This window comes from Scomber scombrus, chromosome 16 (assembly GCF_963691925.1).
Source record: "Scomber scombrus chromosome 16, fScoSco1.1, whole genome shotgun sequence".
Classification (NCBI taxonomy): domain Eukaryota; kingdom Metazoa; phylum Chordata; class Actinopteri; order Scombriformes; family Scombridae; genus Scomber; species Scomber scombrus.
Genome location: NC_084985.1, coordinates 9,521,011 through 9,546,992, shown reverse-complemented (window position 1 = coordinate 9,546,992; position 25,982 = coordinate 9,521,011). Strand labels below are relative to the sequence as shown.

Below are 25,982 nucleotides of genomic sequence, written 5' to 3'. Positions count from 1 at the left end.
CAATACTGATAAAATGAGACTCTCATGACCTGATGGTATGAGCTCATTCTCTGACAAATACTTAATTCACAATTGTCTGACTTAAAATATCATTATCTTGGATGTTTTGTTTGTGGTCCTGAGACTCTAGGCTCTCTCTAACAGCTCAGAAAACTTACTAAACATCATCTCATCTGTGACACTTCATGACCTAATCTAAGTATTATTACATGTAGTTAAGATATTTTATGAAAAATGTCAAAAGTCTGGTATGGGCTTAATTGGTACGGTGACACCATTTAAGCCCATGTCATGATTTATTTACAAAATATTTTAAAAAAAGTTTTAAAATAATTAAAAACAGCAATATATGCTTTCAGTAACATGTTAAATATTAAAAAATGAGTAAAAAGAATCTTAAAGGTCTGACTTCAGATGTAACCTCCTTTGTAATCAACATTTTCATAACTGTAATATAACTACACATTTTTTCTCAGTAACGTATTTATTTTGTAAATAAATTACATAACGCTGTTACATGTAACTAGTTACTACCCAAAACTTCTGATAAACATGTATAAATAAAACAAACCACACTCACAGATTTGCCCTGAATCAAAGAAAAATTTATTGAAAATTAAAAGACAAGTACTTAAAAGCTCTTGAACGGTAAAAAAGTTTTCAGCTTCAGATTAATCAACAAAAACAAACAAAATAAGATACAGTCCTACAGTTCGGTTTAGTACATGCAGTATGTACAAGTCAAAAGTGGGACGAAGCAGCACAGTGAGATCCACCAAACTAGTTCTGCTAGTTTGTGTTAACTCCTCATAAGAAATACACACTCATCTTTGCCTTTGACAAATGTCACAAATATCGGGTTTCTCTTCACCTTTTCTCCTGTCAGGTTTTTAGACGGAAGATTAAACTGTGGCTCTTTTTTTTTTGCGAGGATTACTCAACCATATTCATCTTTTGTTTCCCTCTAAGATTACAATAATTTAGGTATTATAATTCTATACATGTATTCGCCTTTTTCCCATAGCTATTTATATAGATTTAATTAAAACTCTAAACAAAAAAAAAAGGTAGCCACTTACCTAAACTGATTTAACAGATGTAAACCTACATGTGTGTATCAGTCTAAAAGCAAAGCAAATCAACAGATTTTTAGTGCCAATCCTTCAATTTACAATTGTTTTGAACTGAAAACCTCCACAATAAATGAGAATATACTGTAGCACACACACACACACCTCATACAAACACACGTAACAATTTTGTAATGAGACACAGTTGAAGTGGCACTATATGAAAAAAAAGCTCAGATAATATAAGTGACACATATCAATCATTCAGGGGTAAAACCAAAACTCATGTTCAATGACAATCATGAGCCCTGTGCCCGCTATTGATTGGTCCCATGGAGCGAGGTATCAATCAAACTTTTCATGCAGTAACAGATCTATTTTTTTATTACAAAGATTTATCACAGCCCAAACACACACACAAAAAAAAGGAAAAACAATGAAATGGGAATAATCTAAAGCCTTCCGACACTGACAGACAGGAAGTACAGAGTTGTACCTTTAAACAGATTACATAAGAACATGTTACTGTAGTATTTTCTAAGGCACAAATGCTTTTTGTTATTCTCTTTTTCAGAGAATATGAAACTATTTTGAACTTCTTTTTTTTTTTGCCTCAGTACTTTCCCCCTTACAGCGTACAATTAATTCACCGCCGAGCCGTATGTGAAGATTAAACCAACAGCAACTTTCATTACATAAAAAAACAAAAACAAAAAAAAAAACACCCTGAAATTATGAACCTCACATACAAAAGAGTGTTGCTCTTCATTCAAGTCACTTACAGTTCTTTACTTCACTTGAACTGTGAGAAGGCTCAAACTCACTGAACAAATTTTAACCGTTAAATGATGAGATGATGTGGAGAGGGGGTGGGAGGTGAGGGGAGGAAAAAAACAAGAAAAATGACCCCCACCTCCCTTTTTAAAAAAACCACAGTAACCACTCTGACTGAGACGCTCATGGCTGTGAAGATAACCTGCTGCTGCTACCGGAGCTGATGCAGCAGTTCACTGCTTCTGGGCGGAGGCGTCTCCAACACCTTTGTTTTCTTTATGATCCATCTCCATGTTGTCGTCGCCCATGTCCCCCTCTTCTCCTCCCTGGTACATGTCGTGGGTCCACTTAGGGCTGCTGCCTCCTTTGCGGTAGACGAAGCGCCCCCGGCGGGCCGGGAAGGATCCTCGGCCTCTTCCGCGGTTGTCAACCCAGGTTTTCTCGCCATCGCGATCATCGTGCTGTAAACACAGTGTGAAAGGATTTAGATGACAAGAAGAATGGTTAATTCTTTTTCACAGCAGGATAGTTCAGTAAGGTGATGATCATGTGCAGGCAATGTGAAGAGTAAAATATGAGAAAGTGACAACACACCAAAAAACAAACTTGATACTTTCTTAAAAATTGCATGTCTTCCAGGTTTAAATAGTTTGAAAGTCTTACAAAAACACGTTCATCAGGAACCTGAAATTGATTTTGAGCTGTTTGTAAGATGACATCTCTTAATTTAAAACTACAATCTTTAACCTTTCTTTAAGAGTCAATCTTTTGGTGTTTTGCTAATTTGTATAAATCACTTAAACAACGTAAATAACTATATCCAGTAATTAAAACTGTATATTGGCTCCACTTGTTGTCAAGGGATCTTTCAAGAAAAAAAGAAGCTTGCTTGACTCTAATGGAGTTCATGTTGGTGTCAAAAAGAAAAATGAGTTGCTTTATAAAAGCTGGACTGATAAACCAGCCAACATTACTGTATTAGAGATACATCTACTGATAGCTAACTAGAAACTGCACCATTTAAATGTCAAACATATATAAACTAACTTAGAGACAGTGTTGCCATTAAATTATTTATCCCACTAAAGAGCATTAACAAGTTTATTTTCATTCATTATGTCATTATAATTACAGTTTGAGGCATTGTATTCCTGTATTTGATAGCTGAGAGGAAATGAGTGTGGGGGTGGTTGAGGCGGGCCTCCACACAAAACCATTGCGGTTTGCACCACTGTTTATTTTTCCAGTGGTAACATGTTCTGCTTGAGGCACGCTGGTATTCAAATGATTGAGGCACACGCCACATAACCGTGACGTCCCTGATTTGACTCCAGCTGGAGACAATTGTTGCATATTGTGCCCCCCCCCCCAAAAAAAACAAAACAAATTAAAGCGAGAGCTAATCTCGTCATGTTTTAACTTCCATCGGTGGTTTGAACCAATCAGCTCTGCAAATCCAGCTGCCTCGAAAGATAAGACAGTGATAGATAATAAAACTGATGGTTCATCCAATCACCTGCCAAGTATTTTTTTTAAAGTACCTGCCTTTTGCCTTTTGAGAAACAGTTTAAAGGATGACTTCTCAGATGGTTCTTTAAAACAATCTGATGTGTCAGGTTAAAATACCTGCCTCAAAAATCCAGGACTGGTTGGGTTATACTGCTTAAAAAAAGTCTACAAATCAGCTTATAGTAAAAGCTGTAGCTCCAGAACTGCTTGATAATTATTACAGAGTGAGTTCATGTCAATATACTTCAAATACATGCATTAAATGTAGTCTCTTGAGTGTCCCCCATTAAAATAATTAAACTGAATATTTATGCATCTATCTGTCACTGAATCACTTTGTATCTTCAGAGACTCACCAAGTAATACTTTCTACTTTTGGGAGTATATTCAGGGTCCCACTCCTCCTCTGGAGGGCGCACTGCAGGATTCATATTAGCAGGGTTGCCATTGCTGTTGTTTCCTGGATAATTTCCCCTGTTCCAACCTCGTCCTCTCACTCTGGGGAACTGAAATCAGAACAACAGGCTGAATTAAGCTTGCAGTTAAGTGCCAACTATACTTCTACATCCAGTTTTGTTTTTTGATAATCATCCACTCTAAGATGAAGAATAATTTTTTTATAAATTTGGTCCAAGTCAAGAGTCAAAAATCGACCCAGGGACGATGAGAACGACAGAAAACACACACACAACAGTAATTAGGCTTCACAAATAAAAAAGCCACACGGATGGATATAAAGCATTTTGTTTAGTAATGAGGTGAGATCCACTGACTTACGCTACATTACCTTAATAAAAATTCAGGTAGTGCATGGAATATGTATGATAGAGTGTCATCATCATTATCATCATCATCCACATTATGTTCCTTAGCATTAGGAGGAAGGAACAGAGCAGAGAAGCGTAGTCTACTGTGACGCCATTAGGACAGAGAATTGCAAGAAGATGAGATGTCAGTACCTCAATGAAAAACAAATACAGCAGCAGAAGAGATTAACACAGCGCCGGCAGAAAAACTTACAAATCCGCGGCCTCTGCCTCTTTCCATGTTGTGGCCCTCATAATCGCGAGGGCCTCTCTCTCCGGGCCCGCTGTACTCCCGCGGGGGATAACGCGTGTGACTGTAGCCCTCCCCCATTTGCTCCATCCCCTCTCCCATGTACTCTTTACCTCTGAAAGGTGGGGGATAAGGGGATTGAGAGGAAGAAGAGGAGGAGGAGGACGGAGAGCGATCCCGTTTCTTCTTGCCCTTCCTGTGAACAAAACATAAATGTTAACATGCGAGTTTTATCAAAAAAATTTAAAGATATAAACTGCAGGTTGTGAGAAGCTTGTGGAGCAATTACAAGTGTTACAAGAGACATTATTGAAGTTTTCTCCTCTTTTTCTTCACATATTAACACAAAACTGAAGGTAACTTAACTTCTGCTCTGCTACTTTTGAAGAAACTCTCACAATTTGGACATAACCAGCTGAGCAAAAGAGAAAATTGGATAAAAAGAAATAGCTTCTAGCAGCATTTAGATAAAGAATATGTAAAATTATAAATTGCATTTCAGTTTTAGTGTCAGTGTGTTTTAACAAAATACCGACACCATAGCTACTACAATAGACAGTCTCATGTGACATGTTTTAGCCTGAAATTATAGGCGTCGCTGCAGCAGCCTCTCAGTAGAGGATGACTGCACTGACCTGTGGTGTTATATAATGGTCCTGGTTGGGAGCGAGCTGCAGCTGTGGTGCTGGTAATTTTTTAAGGTTTTGTTCTACTTCCAGGTCTCTGTTCTTACTTTTATCCACAAACGTCACTTTAACCGTTCCTGATCAACTCTCCTGCAGCTGTATCAAAGCTGTGTAGAGTACTCTGCTGATCAGACCGAGCTAGTAGAGATAAAATACATGCTGATATCAAATGGGTGAAAGTTGATGATAGATTAAGAAGTAGTCTGTTTACTTTATTTAAACAGACATATTTTTGGTAATTGAAAATATTAAGTACAGACAATTATCAAACGCAGCAAGTGAAGAGGGGTGATATTATATTACCCAACCCCGACAAATTCTATATAAAAAAATAAAAACGTATTGAGTTATATCTCACAGTTAGCCAAAGTTTATATATTAAGAATCTACAAAAAAGGTTTTAAGAAGAAGCTTAAAGAAGTTTTTCTTAATGACAGTTTTCTTGTTTTTCTGTTGTTTTTTTGGACCATGTGTGTATACATGAATTGAGATTGTTCTAGTTGTTTGTTTTTTTACTCTTCAACCTGATCGTCTAAACTCTACATTTACTGCTCCTGCTTTACACGATGATCATCAGAAACTAGACGATGGCTTTAAATTTGAAGCCATGAATCAGGAAACAATGTCATCTCTCTTCACACCTGACTGCCATTATTAATACATATGGTTTAAACCATACTTAAAACTTTAATTGAGCAAACAAATGGACACAATCTTCTGTGTCCCATCTGAGAGGAACATAATACAGCAGTTGGCTGTAAAGGTTATATAATTAATATGTGTGGGGAAAATATAACAGAGCTGAAATGTCATTTGTAACAATGGTAACCACTCCTCCAAACGCTCGGAGACAATATATTCAACATACTTGGATTTCTTGTGGTGCTTCCCAGATTTCTCAGAGGACCTCTCTGCGCTTGGTCCTCGGGAGCCTCCTGGGCTCCTGCCTCCTTCACGCTTGAAGTCGCGCTCCTTCCCAGCAAACTTCTTACGTCTTTCAATATCCAGACGAAGGTCCATCACGTCGCCTTTGAACTTTTTACTTGCATCCTGCAGTGAAAAGCATTTTTTAGTCAGCAAATGAGCAGTTTGCTATACCAATGGATAATTTTTGAATTAAACACTGAGTTGTAAATACAGAATAATACAGAAAGTTTCTTTAATAAATACTGTGTAGAATTCAATATAAAATACAACCAGCAGCATGCATGTAGCATTTAAAATAAATTGAATTTCACAGTTCGTTTGTAGCTTGATTTTTTTCTTTTTAGGGAAAAATACTTACAAGGTAAAGGCACTGATAAGCGTCCCTTGAGAGGCTTGGACTCAGGATCATAATTCACTTCCTTTTAGCCTTTGCTGGGTTTGTACATACCCAATCAATAACCATATCTCATAGGCTTGGGGCTTTCTTGGCACTTACAAAACACAATTGGGCTCTTTTGATTTAGAAATATGCATCCTTTGAAAGAAAAGCACAAAGCTGAACACTGCTGCTGTGGATCGTCTCAAATTTGCTTGTTCCGAATACATCAAATTTCAAAAGGGCTGGTCACCTTATAGCTCGTCTCGTCCATATCCTCAAACAGGTGAGAGTGCCTCTTAAAGGCACTGGGGGAAACATCGATTCTCCTGAGAGGAGAGAGAAAGCCTTCATGTCAATTGTTAAAAATAAAATATTCCCATTACAATAAAAAATAATAAAGCAGAAGACTTCGTTGAAACCATCTCATTTGATCAGATAGTTGGACGTCGTAGGTACCTGTGGATTTCTGGGCTCTTCCTTGGCTTCATCATTTCAACCTCAGCAGCTTTTCTTTGGTACATGGCAAACCGCTCACTTAAAGTCATGTCTGTGGACTGAAAGTGTTGAGCTGCAAATAAAGAGAAAAATATATTATTCCACACACAGCAGTACTGATTGTCACATATTTAATGGCTTTTAAAGTGATGTGATGTCTAACACGCCCAGCAGATCTTCTCCAAACTCCTGTTGACTCTTAACATTGGAAACAAAACCAGCACAGGTGATACTATACCTTTAATGTAATGCACAATTGACACTATGTGCTGAGCAAACAGCTCAGGGGGGCTGCGACAGAGCTGAGCGGTCTGAATGTGCTGGAAAATGGAGCGAAACTCCGGCTCTTTCTTAGTGGGATTCGCCAGATCTCGGGACATGAAGCGATCTTTAGACAGGGAAGAGCTGGGAGAGAAGAGCAAGTGAGGAACATTTATTAAGTATGATGAAGCCTGAATACAAAAATATCCATGATACTCGCCTGAATACAAGACGATATTGTTCTTAAGGAGATAACATTTAAAGAAAGTGTATTCCTTCAAAACTAAATGATTATGGGGAGTGACCTGGCAGCTGAATGGTTAAAGTGCATGCCACATGTTGCATGTCCTACCCCTCCCTCTCCTGGTTTCCTATCTGGTTCATCAGCTCTCCATTAAAGTGGTAAAAAAGTGCCAAAAACACATCTTTAAAAACGAATAAATAAATAAAAAATATATCTTATGGCTTATAAATTGTGTCCAGTGAGTATACTTGTTGTTCTGCTTTTACTATTGTTGCTGAATTATTTACATAATATACTTTTACATTGCCACATACTTTGCTATGAACTATGGGCAATCTTCCAAGCAAAGTTTGGTGTCCTCTGCACCCAAAGTAGACTCTCTGGAAGTCCACATGAGCCCCCTTGTGGACTACATGAGTCACAGATTTGGAGAGCCCTCATCACTCACAGACTTCCCAGGAATGTGCCAGTACAGAGACTATAAGTGCTGTGAAGTCTGGACATTTGGATCCAGACTTTCACAGTTATCGAGCCCTTCAAGTGTTTAGTTGATCATGTTTAACCTGCAGGAGTTTCTGTGCTTCATGCAACATGTTTTTCTGCCACACAGGGAATAAATTCCTCAAGACTTGGTGTCTTTACTGGAGATATATGAACCAAGTACCAAACTGTGAAGCTGCCAAGAATTTCAGGTGCCACAAAAACGAGAGAGAACATCCTCATCATTTAACTGATTCGACTAGTCTGAAACTGTTTTGTGTCTTCAAAAAACAGTATCATCAGTAGGCCAAAAGGGTAATATTAAAGTGTAACATCACATGACTGGATATCACTATACATACCTGGGCATTTCATCTAAAGCGCCTATTTTGAGTTCAAACTCCTCCCTTGACGCAGACTGACGTCGGACAGGCGACTCCACGCGAGTTGGGAAAGCGCCAGGGAACAGCGGCCTTTCCTTCTCTCTGGAAGTTGTGGGAGGGGACGGACTCTTTCTGGACTTCTCCTTTTCTTTCTTCTCCTTCTTCTTGGCCTTCTCCTCTTTCTTTGAGCTGTGCTTGCGGCTTCTGTACATCTCCTCCTCCATGTGATCTATGGGCTCAGGCTCTTCGACATCTCTCCGGCTTTTCTCTTTCACCGGCGGGTAGGAAGAAGAATAGCTTGGCTCGTCCCCCCATTTCCCGAAAATGTCCCGAGCTGTGAGGGTGGTTTTGACCTCGCCATCCTCATCAATGTCCCTCTCTTTCAGCCCGTGAGACTTGAGGAACTCTTCTTCTCCAGCGTCGAAGAAGGGCAAGGTCTTGTCTTCCTTGGAGTCGCCAAAAGAAGAGGACGAGATGTTGAAGAGGTCTCCGGACTTGCTGCCTTTCTCTAATTCCCTTTCTGAGGTGCTCTGCTCCTTATCGCGACCGTTCTCCTTTTCAGCTGCCTGCTTTTTGTTTTTATTCTCAGCCAAGAACCTGAAACAGACAAACCAAACTCAGCTTTAGTAACTGCCTAGACAGGTAGACTAATAAAATATCTATTTCATGGACTGAGGCAAATCATTTATGAGTGAAAGTAAATAAAATATATTCTCACAAGCTGAAAGTGAAAAATAAAGCACACACCAGGGATGGGCATGCTAAAAACCCAATGGGAAAAACTTTCTTTATAATATAATTTAAGTGATTATAACTTCTGTCGACCATTTTCCTGCTGAAAAGCTCCTAAATCGAATTATTTTCCCTCCCTCCTACAACATGACGAGATATTAATGTACATATTTTGAGATTTTGTCATTCGTCACCATACAAGTGTTAAACTGTGCATTTGAAATTTTCGCAACTGCAAAAATTCTTTTCACAGAAAACTATGTTGCAACAAAGACCTTAGAAAAGAAAATGTAGTCAAACAAGAAGCATTAAGCTGTTGACTCAAGTTTAAAGCCCAGGTTATAATAAAAGGAAAAACTATTTACCTGCATATGTTGCTACCTTAAAACAATTAAGAGTCAATACACTGACACTAGGACTTGGCGATATGGACAAAACCAAATATCATAATATTTTGACTGAATACGTCAAAGGTATTTTAACAAATATTATAGGGATGAAAATTGGTACTTTATAATCATCAGTAATAGGAATATAATGACTAAGTGGGAAAAAGCATATAATAGAGAAGTTAGAACAGTCTGATTGGCTCACACTTCACATTATTAAGATATCCAACATCTTAAACAATAACTAGTCTCATATCACAATATCAGTATAATAGTGTGTATATATATATATAGTACATACTATGTAATACAATATAATAGCAATATTGCCCGGCCCTAACTGACACTTAAATGTTATAAGTTTTAGACATATTTTAACTGTGCCAGCAATATTTCATGTTTTGTTTTTTTTGAGTTGGCTTCAATATGAAATGTTATTATGTTATTACGATATTCTAGCTTTAGAAATGTAGTATCAAACACATTGATTTTCCTACCATTCATGATTAGACTTTAACACAGAAGATTTCACTGCCTGGCCAAATTACAGCTATTGATTAACAGATTAACCTTTAAGTTACACAGAGACTCTGGTTTTAATTTCCTGTTTTAAATTTTATTATATTGTTTGTTTAATTTGTGAAAAAAAAGCCCATCCCTAATGCAAAGAGTACACATGGCGTATAATAATACTCACATAACCAGTACCTTTCTAAGTAAGTGGGATTTCATACAACTTCCTCTCAGTGCACAGAAATGGACATTTTTCACTGCACTTAAAATCTGGAGTCTTATGTTTTCCTTTTTAACCTGCATTCATCCAAGGATCTTTGAAAAAGGCTAAACATATTTGAAAGAAAAACAAAAAATACATGTTGCAAAATGCATTAATAAAATTAGAAAGAAAACAATGACATTTAATGTTGAAAACGATGACACAAGACGTACTTTTTGAAGGCAGCAGAGATCACAGTCTTATCCCCAGATTTGGCTTCCTCCTTTGAGAAGAACCCAAAGCCGCTGAAGGAGGCCGTTTGTCCCGACTTGGTGGGGCTCTCCACCGGAGGGGACGACACGCTGCCAATGGTTCTCCAAAGAGAAGCGCCGCTGCCGGCCCCCTTGCTCTCAGAACCAGAGGTGGCATCCTCTTTCTTATCAGTCTCTGGGCTGATTCGTTTGGGGCTGGCGTCATAGTCTAACCATTTACCTCCTGACACCTTCTCGATGGCGTTGCCGTCTGTGGCCTGACCTGATTTCTCTACTTGGCTATCTGCTAGCTTGTCCTTAGCGTCCTTGGGTCCAGGCTTGCCCTTGCTGCTGCGATGGCGTGGGGAGGAAGACCGGGACCGAGAGGAGTAGCTGGAGTGCCTGGAGCGTCGAGATCTCCCCGAAGACGAGCGGTCAGAGTAGTGGGACCGGCTGCGGCTGCCCGAGCGCTTCTTGGGTGTGCGGGAACGCGAGCGGCCCCTCCTTGGGCTGTGAGAGTGGTGGTCCTGGTCATGGTGGCGATCGTGCCAGCCTCCCCCGCCTCCCTGCCAATTGGCCTTGTAACCATAGCCGCCGCCGCCTCCTCCCCTGTTCTGGTAATGACCACGCTGGTAATAGCCTCGGTTTCTGCCGCGGTAGTGAAAGGGCCTCCGGTAGCCTCGGTTGTAGCCCCTGAAGCCGCCGCCTCTGTTGTTCTGATAGTCTCGGCTAGGATAGTTTCTATAGGACGGAGTGTGTGAACGTGAGCGGGAACGAGACCTAGAACTGAACAAGAGAGAGAGAGAAAAGAGGGGGAAAAAACAGAAGAAGAAAAATTAGATTTGAGAAGGCTAGGCGTCTTGTTGTCGATCTCACCACGGCAGAGCCATAAAGACCGGACATTAAAATGAATCTCTGCCAGCACACAGGTTCCTCTCTTCTTTACACTGTTGACATGACATGACATGACATGAAATAAAAGAAAAAACAAACAGCTGCTTTAAGTTAACTAAAGGCAATGTTTCCCACAGATTGAGAAGATATTTGCGGTGGTGGTGGTGGGTGGCGCGGCATGTGACCGATGTGCATGCAGAGTCGGTAGCAGTTTAGAGGGGGGGGAATGTAAACCAGGTTATTTTCTGTAGCAACAATTTAGAGATGTCCCATAAACACCTCACATTCAGACTATAAGTAGATGCTAGAAGAGCGGCTGGCACAGAGAAGCCTCTCGTTGTCACTCAAGTTACTGCCGAGCATTTAAAAAGTGAAATAAGGCCTTTCTAATGTAAGTAACGTGAGTGATTTTATGTATCTGAGCCCACATAAAGCAGTAGAGTCTGAGAAATGCTTCTAATAGTAACAACAGGAAATGGTGTCGCTCTTTGAAACCGCCTTTCACAGCCCGCTACAAACATCCTGAAGCACATGAGGGGTTAGCAAAGTAAGTGTCGACTTAAATCCACAAGTAGATTTTATTTAGATTAGAAGATGCAGCCATGATTTTGTTATCTGGTATACAACATAGATATTTCAATTTACAGAGCAGATAACTCATCTATTTGGCCAGTAGGTGGAGCTCATGCTGTTTGTATCACTGGAGAGAGTGGAAAAAGTCAAAAACAACACTAACATTGATACAAAATAGAAGATCTAAACAAACTCTTCCTCATTTTGGTTTCTGGCGACCTTCCAAACACAATCTGAGCACCGGTTAGAGAAGTACTACTATCAGGTTAAATGTGTATCAGGAGTCAACAGTAGCAATGTGGCCTTGAATATATATAACTGTTAAGTATCTCCACTGAGCCACTTCATCCTGACTGTATGTTGCTGTCATTCACTCATTGTGACTTTAAATGCAACATTAACCATGTACCCAGCAACTTTTATCAAGCTTGTTCATAAGATGAAAGCAGTAAAGCCACTTTTAATTAGTAGGATTTGAATTGAAATAAAAAAACAAGTGAAACCTGCAACTATAAATATATATATATATAAACACCACAGGACAGCAAATGTAACCAAACAAGCTTCAGGCTACAAAACACAGCCGTCATTATTTCAGTAAAATGTAAAGTAGCATGAAAATTCTGAGTTATGATGACATTAAACAAAGAAACATGGGACACTGACTAACACAACATTAACACTGCATCTATGTAAATGGCCCAAAAAAAGAAAACAACCACCAAGTTTTGCAAGTACACGCCGACTGCATTAGCCGCTTACCCGTCAAAGCTTTTCATTGGAGCGGATCGGTCCTGGACTGTGCTGCATTTCACACTGTATACATTCCCACAAAGCTTGATACAGTCTGTGTCGCCTTAACAGTAAAGTGTACGCGGTGGAAAAAGAGTACAGCCAGGACACGATCTGCTCTAATCCACACAGAGGGGAGGAGGGGAGTGAGTGAGTGAAGGGGGGAGTGAGCGAAGGAGGGGGGAGGGAGATACAGCAAGGCCAAGAGGACTCACTCTCACCTCCTCTTTCCTTTGACAAATCATTGACATGCAGTGTAGCAATGCTATTCAGTCAAAACATCCAACAACTCTCAGACTGTCAGGTTTAATAGCTCCTACGTATATTTAAAAAAAAAAAAAAAAAAAGGAAACCATTGTGAAAAACAGTTACAATGCCAAGGTGGGAAACGCCTCTTATGAATACATGAAATTAAACTAATAAAACTTTATATTGGGCATATTGGTTGATGGTTTATAAAGTGTAAAAAAAAAAGCAAAAATAACAAGTGTGGATTCCCCCAAATTAATCAAAGTGAGCTGGTGAAAAGCTGCTTGAAGCTTTTAAGGCATTTCTGCCAAACAGGAAAAACATTTATGCAAATTGAGCACAAACCTAGAACGAGTAAGCAATAAGGAACTAAACTCAAGTTCAGCAAAAAGGAAACCTACTGATGATGGTATCACAGTATTAATAGTAATACTTGGTATGAAGTCTGCTGAGTCACTGGATATTAACAAAAAACTCTCTTGTGGCCATTTGACGGCTAAATAAAACTGGAGGACACAAGTCAGAGGCAATTATCAGACTTGTCTTGTGTGTCAGATTTAGTGGTATTTAAAAAAAAATGGAAATACAATGTTCATAAGTAGATGTTATTATTATTATAATTAGTTTATAATCACCTGAAAATAGGAATTGTGGTGTTTTTGTTAGCTTAAAATGAGCACTTTATATCTACGTAGAGAGTCGGTCCTCTTCCACGGAAGTCACCACGTTGCTCCACCACGTTTCTACAGCAGCCCAGAACAGACAAACCAAATACCGACTCTAGAGAGGAACTTTTTCTTTTTATTTGCAAGTTTTGTGGCCACCAGCCTCTGCTATCAAATCCTGTGTCACAGACCTTAGCACATGGCCGGATGGTAACTAAACACGCAACTGAAAAACGTTCTTGTCATTTCCTTTTGTTGCTTTGAACAATCCTGAGAGTCAAACAGTCAAAGAGATATATTCAGCTCATGTTTTTTTCTGACAATACTTTGACATCACTACTGACTAATCTAACAGATCAGAAACCTCTACCTGTACATTGCTCAAACTATAAAAAGGTTGTTTATACGTGAAGATAAATGACAGAAAATAAAACTGAAAATGGAAAATTCAGCTTGGAAACTTGAAACTTTTGTTGTTTCAAACAGATCATATCGACTTACATTGCTCTCATTGAATCACAGGTTATGAGTCACACTAGTACCAATAACAAGCACTCGTAATGCATAACGGGGGGAACAAAAAGCGCTGTTAATAATTACTTCAGGGTGCAAAATGAACTTCTGTTTGACTACCAGCTTAGTGGCCAATGAATGTTCAAGTTTTAGCGGCCACTCAATATATTGCTGATGTGGGTTTTTTTGGCAGGTGAGTGAAGTAAATCAACCAGGAAATTGCATATTTTACCAGAATTTAGCTGGTAGTGCTAATGTTAGCATTGCATTACTTATTATAAAAAGGACACCTTATTAAAGAGTCCAGTAAGTTTTAGTGTTAACTTCTATTAATTATTTTCTAGTTGTTGTATATTTATTCAACACAAAATTTATTTAAAAACATCAGGCTTTTGGAGATGGTTTCAAACTTTAGATTCATGTTAAAAAACAGACAAATGTGACAGGACTCACCTATAGCGACGCTTTCTGGACCTTGAGCGGGAGCGGCTTCTAGAGTGAGACCTGGAGTAAGATCTGGATCTAGACCTGGATCTTGACCTGGAGCGGGACCGAGCTGGAGAATCCGGAGCCTTTGACATCTTTGCGCTTACACCTTAAAATACAACAGAGAAATCAAAAGAAGTTAATGATTTGAGTTATTAAAAGTATCGTAGCTACAGAATTTACTCACTAAATGTTAACGAGCGGAGTCGACCAGATGCCGTAAAGGTTATAACGTTCATGATACTCTCTCGAGCCAAATCCCATGTATTAATCAGGATTGTACAGTTACATATTTCCAGACCTGCTGACAGGCTGAGGCTGGAAAGCATACATGACACCTTTTCACCTGTCATCAAGACCCCTGCACCTAGCTGCTTTCAAACTGCCCCCCGACAGCCCCTCGAGACGCACATGACCTTGAACTGTCAGAAAAGGGATCAATCAGAGCACACGCAGTGATAACACCCAGACAGCTGGAACAGCATGTAAACATGTGCACATGAGCCGCCAGCAATATGATACAGGTTGAGCCTGTCCGCACCGAGGATGTGAAGTCCGTTGCTGCACGATGTAAATATCGTAAAACTATCCAAGGATACGACCCTCGCAGCGACAACAACACGAGATCAGGCTAATTAAAAAAGGAGTGTCATCTTTTAAAAAAAAATAAAAGTATTAAAAGGAGTCTGGTTAGAGCTATAAATGAACTATGTGGGTGATTGTATTCCGTGTTGTTAGTTATAAAAAGGCAAGAATGAGTATATTTCTATCTCTGTGTACTAGTAAAGTCTGTAAAATAGTAATGTAGCAGCTAGGAATAGACAAGATGCTGTTATAAATGTGTATTAACACATTCATACAAATTTCACACTGATTATAATTTCAGAGACACTGCATTAAGAATATAAGTCAACATGATTCTCCTTAAAGCACAGGTTATGTTTTTATACCAAACACTGGATTAGAGCTGCATTAAATTAGACGATCATCAGTAAATTAATCTGCAACTACTTTAATCATTGATTAACACATCTTTTCCTGCTTTTCTCTGTTTTATATTAACTGTAAAATAAACATATTTGGCTTTTAGACAGTTGGTCAAACAAATCAAGACACCTGAAGATGTGGAAAGTCATTTTCCTCTGTTATCTGACATTTTACAGACTAATCATAATAATAAATAATGAAAATTGTTACAGCAATTTGTTTTTCTTGAAAGATTTAATCATTAATTAGTTCATTTATTTTTTGTTGCCGTTTTGTCCTGAAGAGTACAGCTGAATTAGTTTAATTATAATATTAGTATCATCTCATTTGAGTACCGGTTAATGCTTTTGTTTTGAAGGTCCTGAGCAGCTTGGACGCACAAGGTGAATCTATTTATATAAATTCTGCAGGTAAAGGACCTGCGGGCACCGAGGAGGGTTTATGGGTTTGTTTGTTTTTTTAAATCAGGACAAAAGAGGCAGCGGACGCCATTGTTCTCATTGTTCTTTTTAGTTACAAAAATGGTCATATAAACCGCATAAAACGTCATGCTGATCTGGACAATGGTCTTATTTTCCCTGTGTAAGATTAACTCCTCAGGTGCGTCAGTGGTTGATTTTAAGTTTATTTATTTATTTTTTTTCATATTTATTCTTTAATTTTTTATTATCAAATTAAGGACAAATCCCAACAGAAATAATCTACAGTTGCAGCCCTACTCTGTTTATCTTCCACTGAACCACCTCTTTTTTCCCTTCAACTTCTCCACTGCTGCCAAACATGATTCAGTAAAAAATGTTTTAGACGTTACGTAACTGCGAGGTAAACAAGAGATGACTCAGTTAGGTGCCCTTGACCAAAAGCTAACTGCCAAATTTAACACTGGCAAAAGATTTAAAAAATGTCAGAAAAGGGTGAAAGATTTATAAAAAAATAAAATAAAAAAAGAAGGCCTCTGGAGTGTGAAGGCAAGATAAGATCATCTTTATCAAGTTTCTGCCAGAGGGAATGTTTTATTTTATAATTTTTTTTTACAATTATACAAGCAGCTTTCTCTTTTATCCTGCTGCCTGTTGACCAAGACTCTCTAATAATACCTAAAAATATGTTTTCTCTTCATGCATCTCTTTGACAAAATGGATGTCAGAGCATAAAACTCCTTTATAAAGCAGCAGCAGCAGCAGCAGCCCTGGAGCAGGCAGTGCTGCTTCAGTGCAGCAGAGCAAGGGGGAACGACGCGGACTTCAACCAGGATCTTACTCTTGGTACTATTGACGTCAATCTGCTATCCAAACAGTTGATCTTCTGCTGTTTATTTAAGATTCCCTTTGATTAACCTTATCATAATTGGGAGTTTCTTTTTCATTAAATGTTGTGGAATGGTTGTTTTCTTTCATGTTGGATGGGGACATAGTCTCAACGGGATGCTCGGGTTTCTCTGCCTGTCAAGGGAAAAAGAAACCCACCTGAGACGATCTGGGTCCTTACTGCTCTTCTACTGAACCTCAAACTTTCAATACAAATACTGCAATTAAGATAAGCCACGCTTATTTTGCATGCCTACAGTAGTTTCCCCCTGTTTGATGGGTATCTATACTATTGTAGTTAAATTCAGGGATTAACCTGAATAACCTGTTTTTACGAGTCTCTCGTAAAAGAAAGGAGGGTCCAGGCTTATGATTAATAAGTGTAAAATGATGATTGACAGATGTATGGTGAAAAAATTCTCAATGAGCAGGTTTAATATGCAGTGTGTGCAGCCTTAAAAGCACACAGAGAAACAGATCTGATAAGCTTTATGGTTAACAACTAGGTCTATAAAGAGTTTGCATGCATAACACGCTGCTCTGCTGTGGAAAAAGGCCTGCAACTTTCATATATGTCTTGAATTATAATTAAAACTAGGTGCATTACTGATTTAACTTGCACCACATTATCATTATCTAGTAATATTTACTGAATTGTCTATGACATATGTTACCAAAGCCCAGTTCCCGCTTTAATTTCAAAAAGAGAAGGAAAAAAAAAAGAAGTAAAACTGAGCATGAATGATTTCAGATTTGCCTCGTCTATCTGTGGTAGAAGCATTTACTACTACTAACTCTCACAAGCAGTAGAAAACAAAATAAAAAGTACTTCCTTCTTTTGCTTCAGCTCGTATCATCCATCACATACTACTCTGCGCAGAACTGGTTCTGGTTTAACCTGGAAAGTAGCTCAGCTTGTCGAGTGGGTTGATATTAAACTGATCTGACGCGCCACTAAAACCAAAAGACAAACATAATTTAACTGTGGAGGAAAGATAATGAATATTTATGGAGGATGCAATTAATTATTATTTTCATGAATCAATAAATCTGTTGATTATTTTATCCATTAACCCTCACATACTGTACATATTCTGACTCGTTATTAGTCTCTGCACCAATTCACATTTATAAATACCCCGTCAGTCATTAATAAATGTTTGATTAACCCTTGATGAAGCTGTCAGAGTGTATACAATTCATTTAAGGAGAATAAGAAGAAATCAAAATGTTTAAATGGAGTTTTTTTTGTGGCGTTTTTTATGAATGTGGGTCAGATTTCTACATTTGCATATACAAAAATGCTGCACAGCTAGTGAAAATGTGTACAAGTTGTTTTCACGGCTCTCAAATGTAAAAATGAGTCAAATTTGACCCTGAACCGTAGGTTAAGGTTTAATCGATTGGTTATCTGGACTCTTAAATGTCATAAATTGTGAAAAATGTCACATCACTGTGTCCCAAAACACAAGGTGACATCCTTAAATGTTGAGCAACAGTCCACAACGATAGATAGCTAAATAGATAGATAGATATTCAGTTTCCTATCATAGAAACAAGAAAATATTCACATTTGAGACACTGGAATCAGATAGAGAGAACTGCTTATTTTAACTATTGTAAATGAATTACACTTCATCAAATCTGAAATTGCTTTTCCAATTATTACTATACCCGGACAAATACGTTGGCACACTATACGGGGAATAAAAACCCCAAAACAAGCCACATCCAATCAACACTAAGTTCAATGTTCAAGTTGGTCAATTTTGGTTATTTATTTAAGTCTCTACTGTCAATCATCACTATGTAAGTTTGTGTAGAAGGGTTAGGCCACTGAGTCACAAACTGGCTGAAAAGAAACATATGTCAATATATATATATATAAATGGATTAATAGTATATATATTAACAGATCTTTTCTCTAACTATTCAATATTTGTCTCAGCACTCTTTACTTCTTCTGTTTAAATTTCACAGAAAAAGGTTTCGCACTTTATTGAACCTTCCTCAATTTTGACAGGTTTGACTATTAATAACGTGTAAGTGTAAAGTGTCACTCAATACTGTGCCAACATCATTCAAACTTATTACCACAAATTTTACACTTTTTTGGGTGGGGGAAATTATGGTAATAGGCCTCATTTAAATGAAATTATACCTCACCAAAGCAGAAATTATGAATTATTTTAAATTAATTTAAAATTGGAGGAAAATATGTTGATGGTTTAGTTGGGATACTATTTTGAAAACATTTTAAATATTTGAATGGCAGCACATAATCACACCTCTTGTCCTCCTTGGTCTGACCCCAACCTGGTTTAACTGTTTATAATAAAGCATGAAGTACAAATTATCACCCAATTCAATGAAAGTAGTGACAATTATACTTGCAAATAATATAATATGGAGCCATCCAATGTGATTTTGATGTAATTAAACAAAATAAATCCATATTTCTGCTATAAATTAGGTCATATTTGACCCCAGGACAACAGGAGGGTTAGTCATTGCTTGGGCGAAAAGATGGCTGTGTTGTTATTTTGTGTGAGTGCAAACAGAGCCACAAAAAAAACAGAGTCAGGTTCCTTGTATGTGTGTACTAGTACTACTATTTAAGGTTGTGTACAAGGAGGCAAAATAAAGCCCCTCAATACACTGGAGAGAACAGGTGCCACAGAGCTGCACACGAGTGGAAATTAGACATAGAGAAATAGATAGACACACAGACAGATATATGGATGGATGGATAGATAGATAGGACAATAGATATATATATATATATATATATATATATATATATATACTTCTGTGTGCATTTCAATGTTCCTCTTTGGGATACATGAAGAATATATATATATCGATATATATCTATATATATCGATATATATATTCTTCATGTATCCCAAAGAGGAACATTGAAATGCACACAGCTCCCTGCCACAAGACATAACTATCTAACTAGTAAAGTACTGATAAAAAAAAATATATATATATAAGATGTATCTATGGTTGTACCTGCAGCAGCATGGAGCAAACACTAAAGTCCAATGCTACCGATGATAGTCGTGCGTGGCTCCGTGCAGCACTAAACCTTACAACGACATGCTTTTAAACGCTGCAAAGCACATTTTCACCAAATATTACATAAAAGCTGCGAAATCAAAAAGATGAAATGCAATTACCTTTTTCCACAAGACTGTCCGTGGTTGTTTTGTGGTTTGTGGTTTGTTGTTTTTTGTTGTATATTATGGATAATAGTTTAGTACTAGAAGTGAAGCAACCTTTGAGGCCAAGCTGCTTGCTGGTCTTGGTCTGGTCCCTCCTTCCTGGTTTCACTGGTGTGTGTATATAAGCGGATGTTAGCGAGGCTAGGCTAACAACTAGCTAACTAATACTAATAAAAAACGGACATACTGCGCCTTTAGATGAGACTGGGTGACACTCCCTAATTAAATACATATATTAAACGCGTCTATGTGTTTGTTTATTGTGCGCTAAATGTGTGCTTTCCAGGCATAGAGGTGTATCGGTGGCTAAGCGACAGACACCATTTAGCTCACAATGCTAACTATATGTATATATAGGGATGCTACGTATCGCGAGAGTTTGTGCGACGAGGTTTTAGATGGCCCCGGGGCGGGAGGAGGGGGACAGGGAGGGTCAAATTTCCTCTTCGTGTTTAATTTACACCATTTGTCGAGTAATTTAGTAGAGTTAATTATCTTGAGCTATATTTCTTCTTGCCAATACCTCCCAGTCCCACTAAAAAAGAGAGATACTGTCCCAGGAACATTGCTCCAGCACCCCTAAAATTGATCTCAGCACCCCTTAAAATACCCCCTTGTGTAATTTTTGTATACAACTTTAATTATTTTGTGAGCCCGTCTGTTAGAGATGTGACAAACAATTATGCTACAGGTTCAAATGGGTTTATTTTAACAGGTTTAATGTACTTTGGATAGTTCTGTCATTAATATTGTCTTTCCCTTAGGGTCCTCTCTGTAGAAATCTGTGATTGTTTGTTCTGAACCATTATTATTATACACTAGCTTTTGGTAGACCACTTTACTATGTATTCATATTTCTTGTTGCAATTATCCAGTGAAATGAGTCATTTAGCAGGGGGGTTGAACACTTGCAGGGCATTGTATGTCAAATTAGGACCGGAGCCCCCCTAAAGGTCTGATCCTGGAATCGCCCCTGTCAGGAACTTCTGCATATTGCACATATATATTGCAGATTTATTTACACAGAGATTGTTTACTGTATATATAGTATTTTATTTTATTTATTTTATCACTTTCATCCTTACACTGCTACTCTTTTTTTCACTGTGCTTCCTGTGTCAATTTGAATTTCTCCCAAGGGGGATCAATTAAGATACATCTTATCTTATGCTTTGTTATTATTTATCATGTATTTTACAACCTTTATGAGGATAACTGGGATCAGAAATTGCAGCATTCATAGCCTGAATTTTTCCTCACACTCTCGATCTAAAATGACAGCAGAGGGGGTTTGACAGCAGCTCATTTTTTGGAGCCTGCATGCAGACACGATACCAGAAAAAAGAGCATCTCAGCAGCGTCTCTGTTGGGGTGATTGCAGCAGTTCCTCCATAATAACCGAACTTTTGCTCTCATTGATCACAGTCAGTTGGAGCTTCCCCATTGAGAGACAATGTGTAAGAGGAAGACGCCCCTCACACTCTCACATGGCTGGTTCCCTATACACCACAGCTCCCAGTACCTCCCAGTCCCACTAAAAAAGAAAGATGCTGTTCTTACTATGTAAATACCAGAAACATTGTACACATGTATATATAATCTCAGGGACTTCTGCATATTGCACATTTATATATTGCAGATTTATTTACACAGAGATTGTTAACTGTATATATATTTTTTATTTTATTGTATCACTTTCATCCCTGGCTGCTACTTTTGTCCTGTACTGCTGTGTCAATTTTAATTTCTCCCAAGGGGGATCAGTAGAGGTACATCTTATCTTATCTGTAAAGAACAAGTTCATAATATTTTAAGTCTGTCTTGAAACAACAACCAGGAGCCCAAATAAACACTAAAAACACAGATTTTTCTTGCCATAATCATTTCTCCTACTTATATCGGCCATAAGAAGATCCCTTCATAGTCCACTTAACAATGTAAGTGATGGGAGCCAAAATCCACAGTCCTCCTCCGGTGCAAAAGTTTATCTGAAGCTAATATGAAGCGTCAGCCATCCAAATGAGTCAAAGCAAGTATCCCTCAATGTTAGTCTTTATAGAGGAAAAGTTCGTCCTTTTGTTACTATTCTTCCAAAAGGGTAAATGTGGCGGATATCCACTCGATATGACTACCTCATGTACATTTTTAATGCATTTTTGCACAAAATGACATTGTGTGGAAATCACTTTGAATGGGAGCTTTTATAAACAGGAGGAACCAAAACAGTGAGGAAAACCTTTTTTTAGTATTAACTTGGCCACCTGACTGTTGTTGAAAGACACTTAAAAAATGCTATCCTTTATTTAACCCACCATTCTTCCTCCTCTCTGTGTATTTGATTAAACAGAAAATACTATAGTGATTAGTGAATAGAATACATTTCTATACAATACAAATATTGACAATTTTAAAACAGGAATTTCACACAGGCCTCCTCTACAAAGAAAACCCCAAAAGGCGATTCTCTATATTTTCTTATTGTCAACAAATCTCATGTGCAGAACCAAACCAATAATGAAATGATCTACTTATTAGTATGTAGTGTGTATCCAAAGCATGACATATGTATTATTCCTCTTTGCTGTAGACCTCAGCTGTTAAAACAATTAAAAACATGTCAATTAGCCATACTGCCGCACTGGGTGACACGTTGCGTCCCGCTGAAGGCAATGGTTACCGTAGTTTGCTTAGAAACGGCTCCAAAGAGGAATAACAGCAAAAACATGTTCAGTCTCAGGAGAGTAGCTCTTTGTATGGCAGACGCCACTTTGCATGTGCTGGATCATGTTTCCACTAACAGTGCTTCATTAGGTGGTTGTTTGCTTTGCACAGGCATTTATATAAATCTTGGTAGTCATGATTTCAAACAGCAAAAAACAAAGCTTTTTTCACACTATTAACAATGTTTTTGTGTAATATAGATTTATATAAATTTATTATTTGTACCTACTGTGTTTTATATACTAAGTCATTTTTTATTTAATGGTAAAAAATAAACAGAATACATTTTCAATATGCCTTTCTTGGTCATCACGGTATACATGAATACCTTTTGCTTATACAAAATAGAAAAAGGTTTGTTTGTTTTTTTGGTTTGTATTTGTATTTTAAAGCAACCGTGCCAATAAAGTTGATTCTGAGCTAATTCCAGTTTAACAGCACTGTTGAATGGCACGTGGTTTACTGTCAGGATGCAATCAGTTCACACACAACAACCAGCCTTTCTTTTTGAGATAATTACATCACTGACACAAAAGACCTTTCACCAGGAAGTTTACGATCTCTAAACATTTTACAGCTGTGTCACCGCCTCTGAAATTGATGTCTTTTTATTGTCCATCCTGCAGTGTAAGATGCTGGTGCTCTTCCCTGACACACAGCTGTCTCTTAAGTAAAGCCTGAAATTGTGTTCAGTAGAGCTTGTGCACTATTTTTATCAAACTGAGCGACATAATGCCTCCATGGCAGAGACAGATTCCACTCTGATCTCCCCTGAGGGGCCACTCGACCTTGGCCATACACACAGATAAACTTAGTTACTAAAATTATATTCTGTCTCATTTCACTGTCATGTTTTCAAGGAGGGGGGGAAACATGAGAGTCAGTAGTAAGTGAGTAACACATTTGTCACAAAGGCGGCTTTCATATCAGCATTGTAAGAATCTGTGGCCTGATTTTATTTCCCTCAAGGAGATTATCGTTTAATAGGGTGAACTGTATGCCAGCATCTATTCAAAACTGAGGAATGGGTATCAATTTCTGTGAGGCACCAAAAAGAAAGAAAGCATGTCATTAAAATAAGAATACAAACTGAATCACTGGCCTTTAAAATGTTTCCTCTTGTTGGGCTATGTACCACCTGTTGTCCTTAGTGAGCTTGTAAATCCCACATAGTGAGAGTGAATGTAATTCTCAACATCTAGACTGGAGTGTAAATGATTAAAATCCAGTTTCTAGTGACACATATTTCTGCCTGCAGGAGCGCCGTCTCAATCTTACTTTCTAATTACAGTAATAAGCACGGGATCTTAATCAACACTTAGTTCCACTTTCATCTCCCTTGTATATGTACATTCATTCAGAAGAACTAATCAACATGTCAACCTGACTGACTGAACAAAGATTTGTATTACATTTGCAGAAGTGAAAATTACAGTAAAGCATAAATAGTTGTCGATGCTGCTGCCCCAACAAATGACTGCATAGAAAAATGCACTCGCCACAACAGACTGGTTGAAGATATAAAACATCCTGCTGTACATATTGAAGGACCTGAGCTTCCTCAAGAAGAAGACCCTTCCTGTTGACAGCCTCAGTGTTACATTTCCAGTTAGTCGTCAAGGTGAACGCCCAGATATCTGTAGCTCTACACCTCCTCCGCCTCTCCTCCCACGATGGAAGTGTTTAGTGTATTCATGGTCCTCTTAAAATCCACAACCATCTCCTTTGTCTTGGTCACATTTATAAGGAGGTGGCTGTTCCCATAAAAGCAATGCACCACTCCCCTGTACTCAGTTTCCCGTCCACAACTGTGGAGTCATCTAAACTTCCTGCAGATGACCGGATCTCTCTGTATCCTTCTTCTTTCTGTTTGTTGCATAATCTGTGCTGCCTGTGCATACTGAAATTTAAGTCAACTTCATCCTAAAAGAAAATGTGACATTTTTGTGCCAAGGAGGGATTAACTTTACAAATCATCCATGCAGATACTATCATAGCTAGAACACTCATTACGCTAGAGTGCAGTTTTTGCAAGAAAGACAGAGAGAAAGGAATCAAAAAGACAGACAGAAAGACAGAATGTGGAGGTGCAGTTGAGCCTATAATTGTCTGTCCTTCACTCTACTTGATAACGACATATCATCAAGTCCACGGAAATCACAGCTCAGCACGGCACCCAGTGATCAAGTCGCCCCTCGTTGACCTCAAACAAAGACATGCAAACAGTTCATATACACTGTCATTTTCCTTCGCAGTACAGGTGTCAAACGCTCGAACGTTGCCAAGGTTAAAATTAACCCTGACAAATCTCTCCTTTGGCCAAAATGTCAAACCGCACATGTCTCCTTGTCTACCTCTCAGTTATGAGTGTTTACGACCTCACCGCAGGTTTAGATTCCAAGAGGTTAAGGACGACTTTGACCAGTCATGAGATTTCAGTTAAATAGAGTCAGTCGGACTAAAGAGATCAGAGCGTGTGGACTCGCTGCAACATGAAACGTAGTGGAGCATTTGTGTCATCAGTCAAAATAGAATGAACAAACAACAAGTGAAAACAAATGTAATTATACATCTCTAAAATTACAAGTTTTAAAACATGGAAAATGCCCAGAATATAATTATTAAACTAAACTTTTTTTAAATTGTAAGATATAATTAATACAATTTTTGTTGTTGTTTGTTTTTTTTAATGCTCTTTTTATTTAGATATATCAAGGCATCATGTGACAAGACCTACAGACAGTCCATGCCTTCTTTTAAATATGCATCAAATGGCAATTGCACGTTAATGGTAAACAATGAGAAACTAATAAGTTCAAATAAATTAAAAAGAATAAAAAATACACATATAAAAACTAACATTCAAAAGCAAAACCTAGTAGGACATAGAGTTGATGTAAAATCAGTCTTTTTCATAGATTTATAGATGCAATTTTATAGAGATAACCATTATTTCCATCCTAAAGATAGCATAGAAAATGTTAATCTAGTCATCAACTGAGGGGTCTCCAGTTTTATAGAACGGGTTCATATTACAGTCAGGTGCCCAGATAAACAATGAAACATGTTTTTCTTGCTGTAATCATTCCTCCTGTACATAATGACTTTTAGAAGATCCCTTCATAATGCACTTACAACGATAGTGATGGGGGACAAAATCCACAGTCCTCCTCCTGAGCTACCATGCAGGCTACTTGAAAGTTAACCTGAAGCT

At 38.1% G+C, this 25,982-nt stretch overlaps 1 protein-coding gene across 3 annotated transcripts; it reads right to left on the bottom strand.

The window, feature by feature from the left end:
• Nucleotides 1-590: 590 nt before the first annotated feature.
• Nucleotides 591-20,374, bottom strand: thrap3b (thyroid hormone receptor associated protein 3b). 3 transcript variants are annotated; one of them, XM_062435497.1, is made up of 11 exons: nucleotides 20,003-20,374; nucleotides 14,491-14,632; nucleotides 10,334-11,137; nucleotides 8,244-8,861; nucleotides 7,135-7,301; nucleotides 6,858-6,969; nucleotides 6,652-6,727; nucleotides 5,964-6,145; nucleotides 4,374-4,605; nucleotides 3,710-3,859; nucleotides 591-2,305 (listed from the first exon to the last, which is right to left on the bottom strand). In XM_062435497.1, exons 2-11 carry the CDS (start codon nucleotides 14,616-14,618, stop codon nucleotides 2,078-2,080), a joined length of 2,697 nt encoding a protein of 898 aa, XP_062291481.1. In that variant the 5' UTR covers nucleotides 14,619-14,632; nucleotides 20,003-20,374; the 3' UTR covers nucleotides 591-2,077. The 3 variants fall into 3 exon arrangements, with proteins under 3 accessions (XP_062291481.1, XP_062291482.1, XP_062291484.1); XM_062435498.1 differs by lacking the exons at nucleotides 14,491-14,632; nucleotides 20,003-20,374 and adding an exon at nucleotides 12,581-12,719; XM_062435500.1 differs by lacking the exon at nucleotides 591-2,305 and having other exon boundaries at nucleotides 3,786-4,263.
• Nucleotides 20,375-25,982: the final 5,608 nt, after the last annotated feature.

Coding starts and splice junctions, on each gene's coding strand:
- thrap3b (XM_062435497.1), bottom strand. CDS start 14,618: ATGTCAAAGGCTCCGGATTCTCCAGCTCGGTCCCGCTCCAGGTCAAGA. Junction 11,138..14,490: donor TCCAGAAAGCGTCGCTATAG/GTGAGTCCTGTC, acceptor TCTCTTGTTCAG/TTCTAGGTCTCGTTCCCGCT. Junction 7,302..8,243: donor GCTTTAGATGAAATGCCCAG/GTATGTATAGTG, acceptor CTTCTCTCCCAG/CTCTTCCCTGTCTAAAGATC.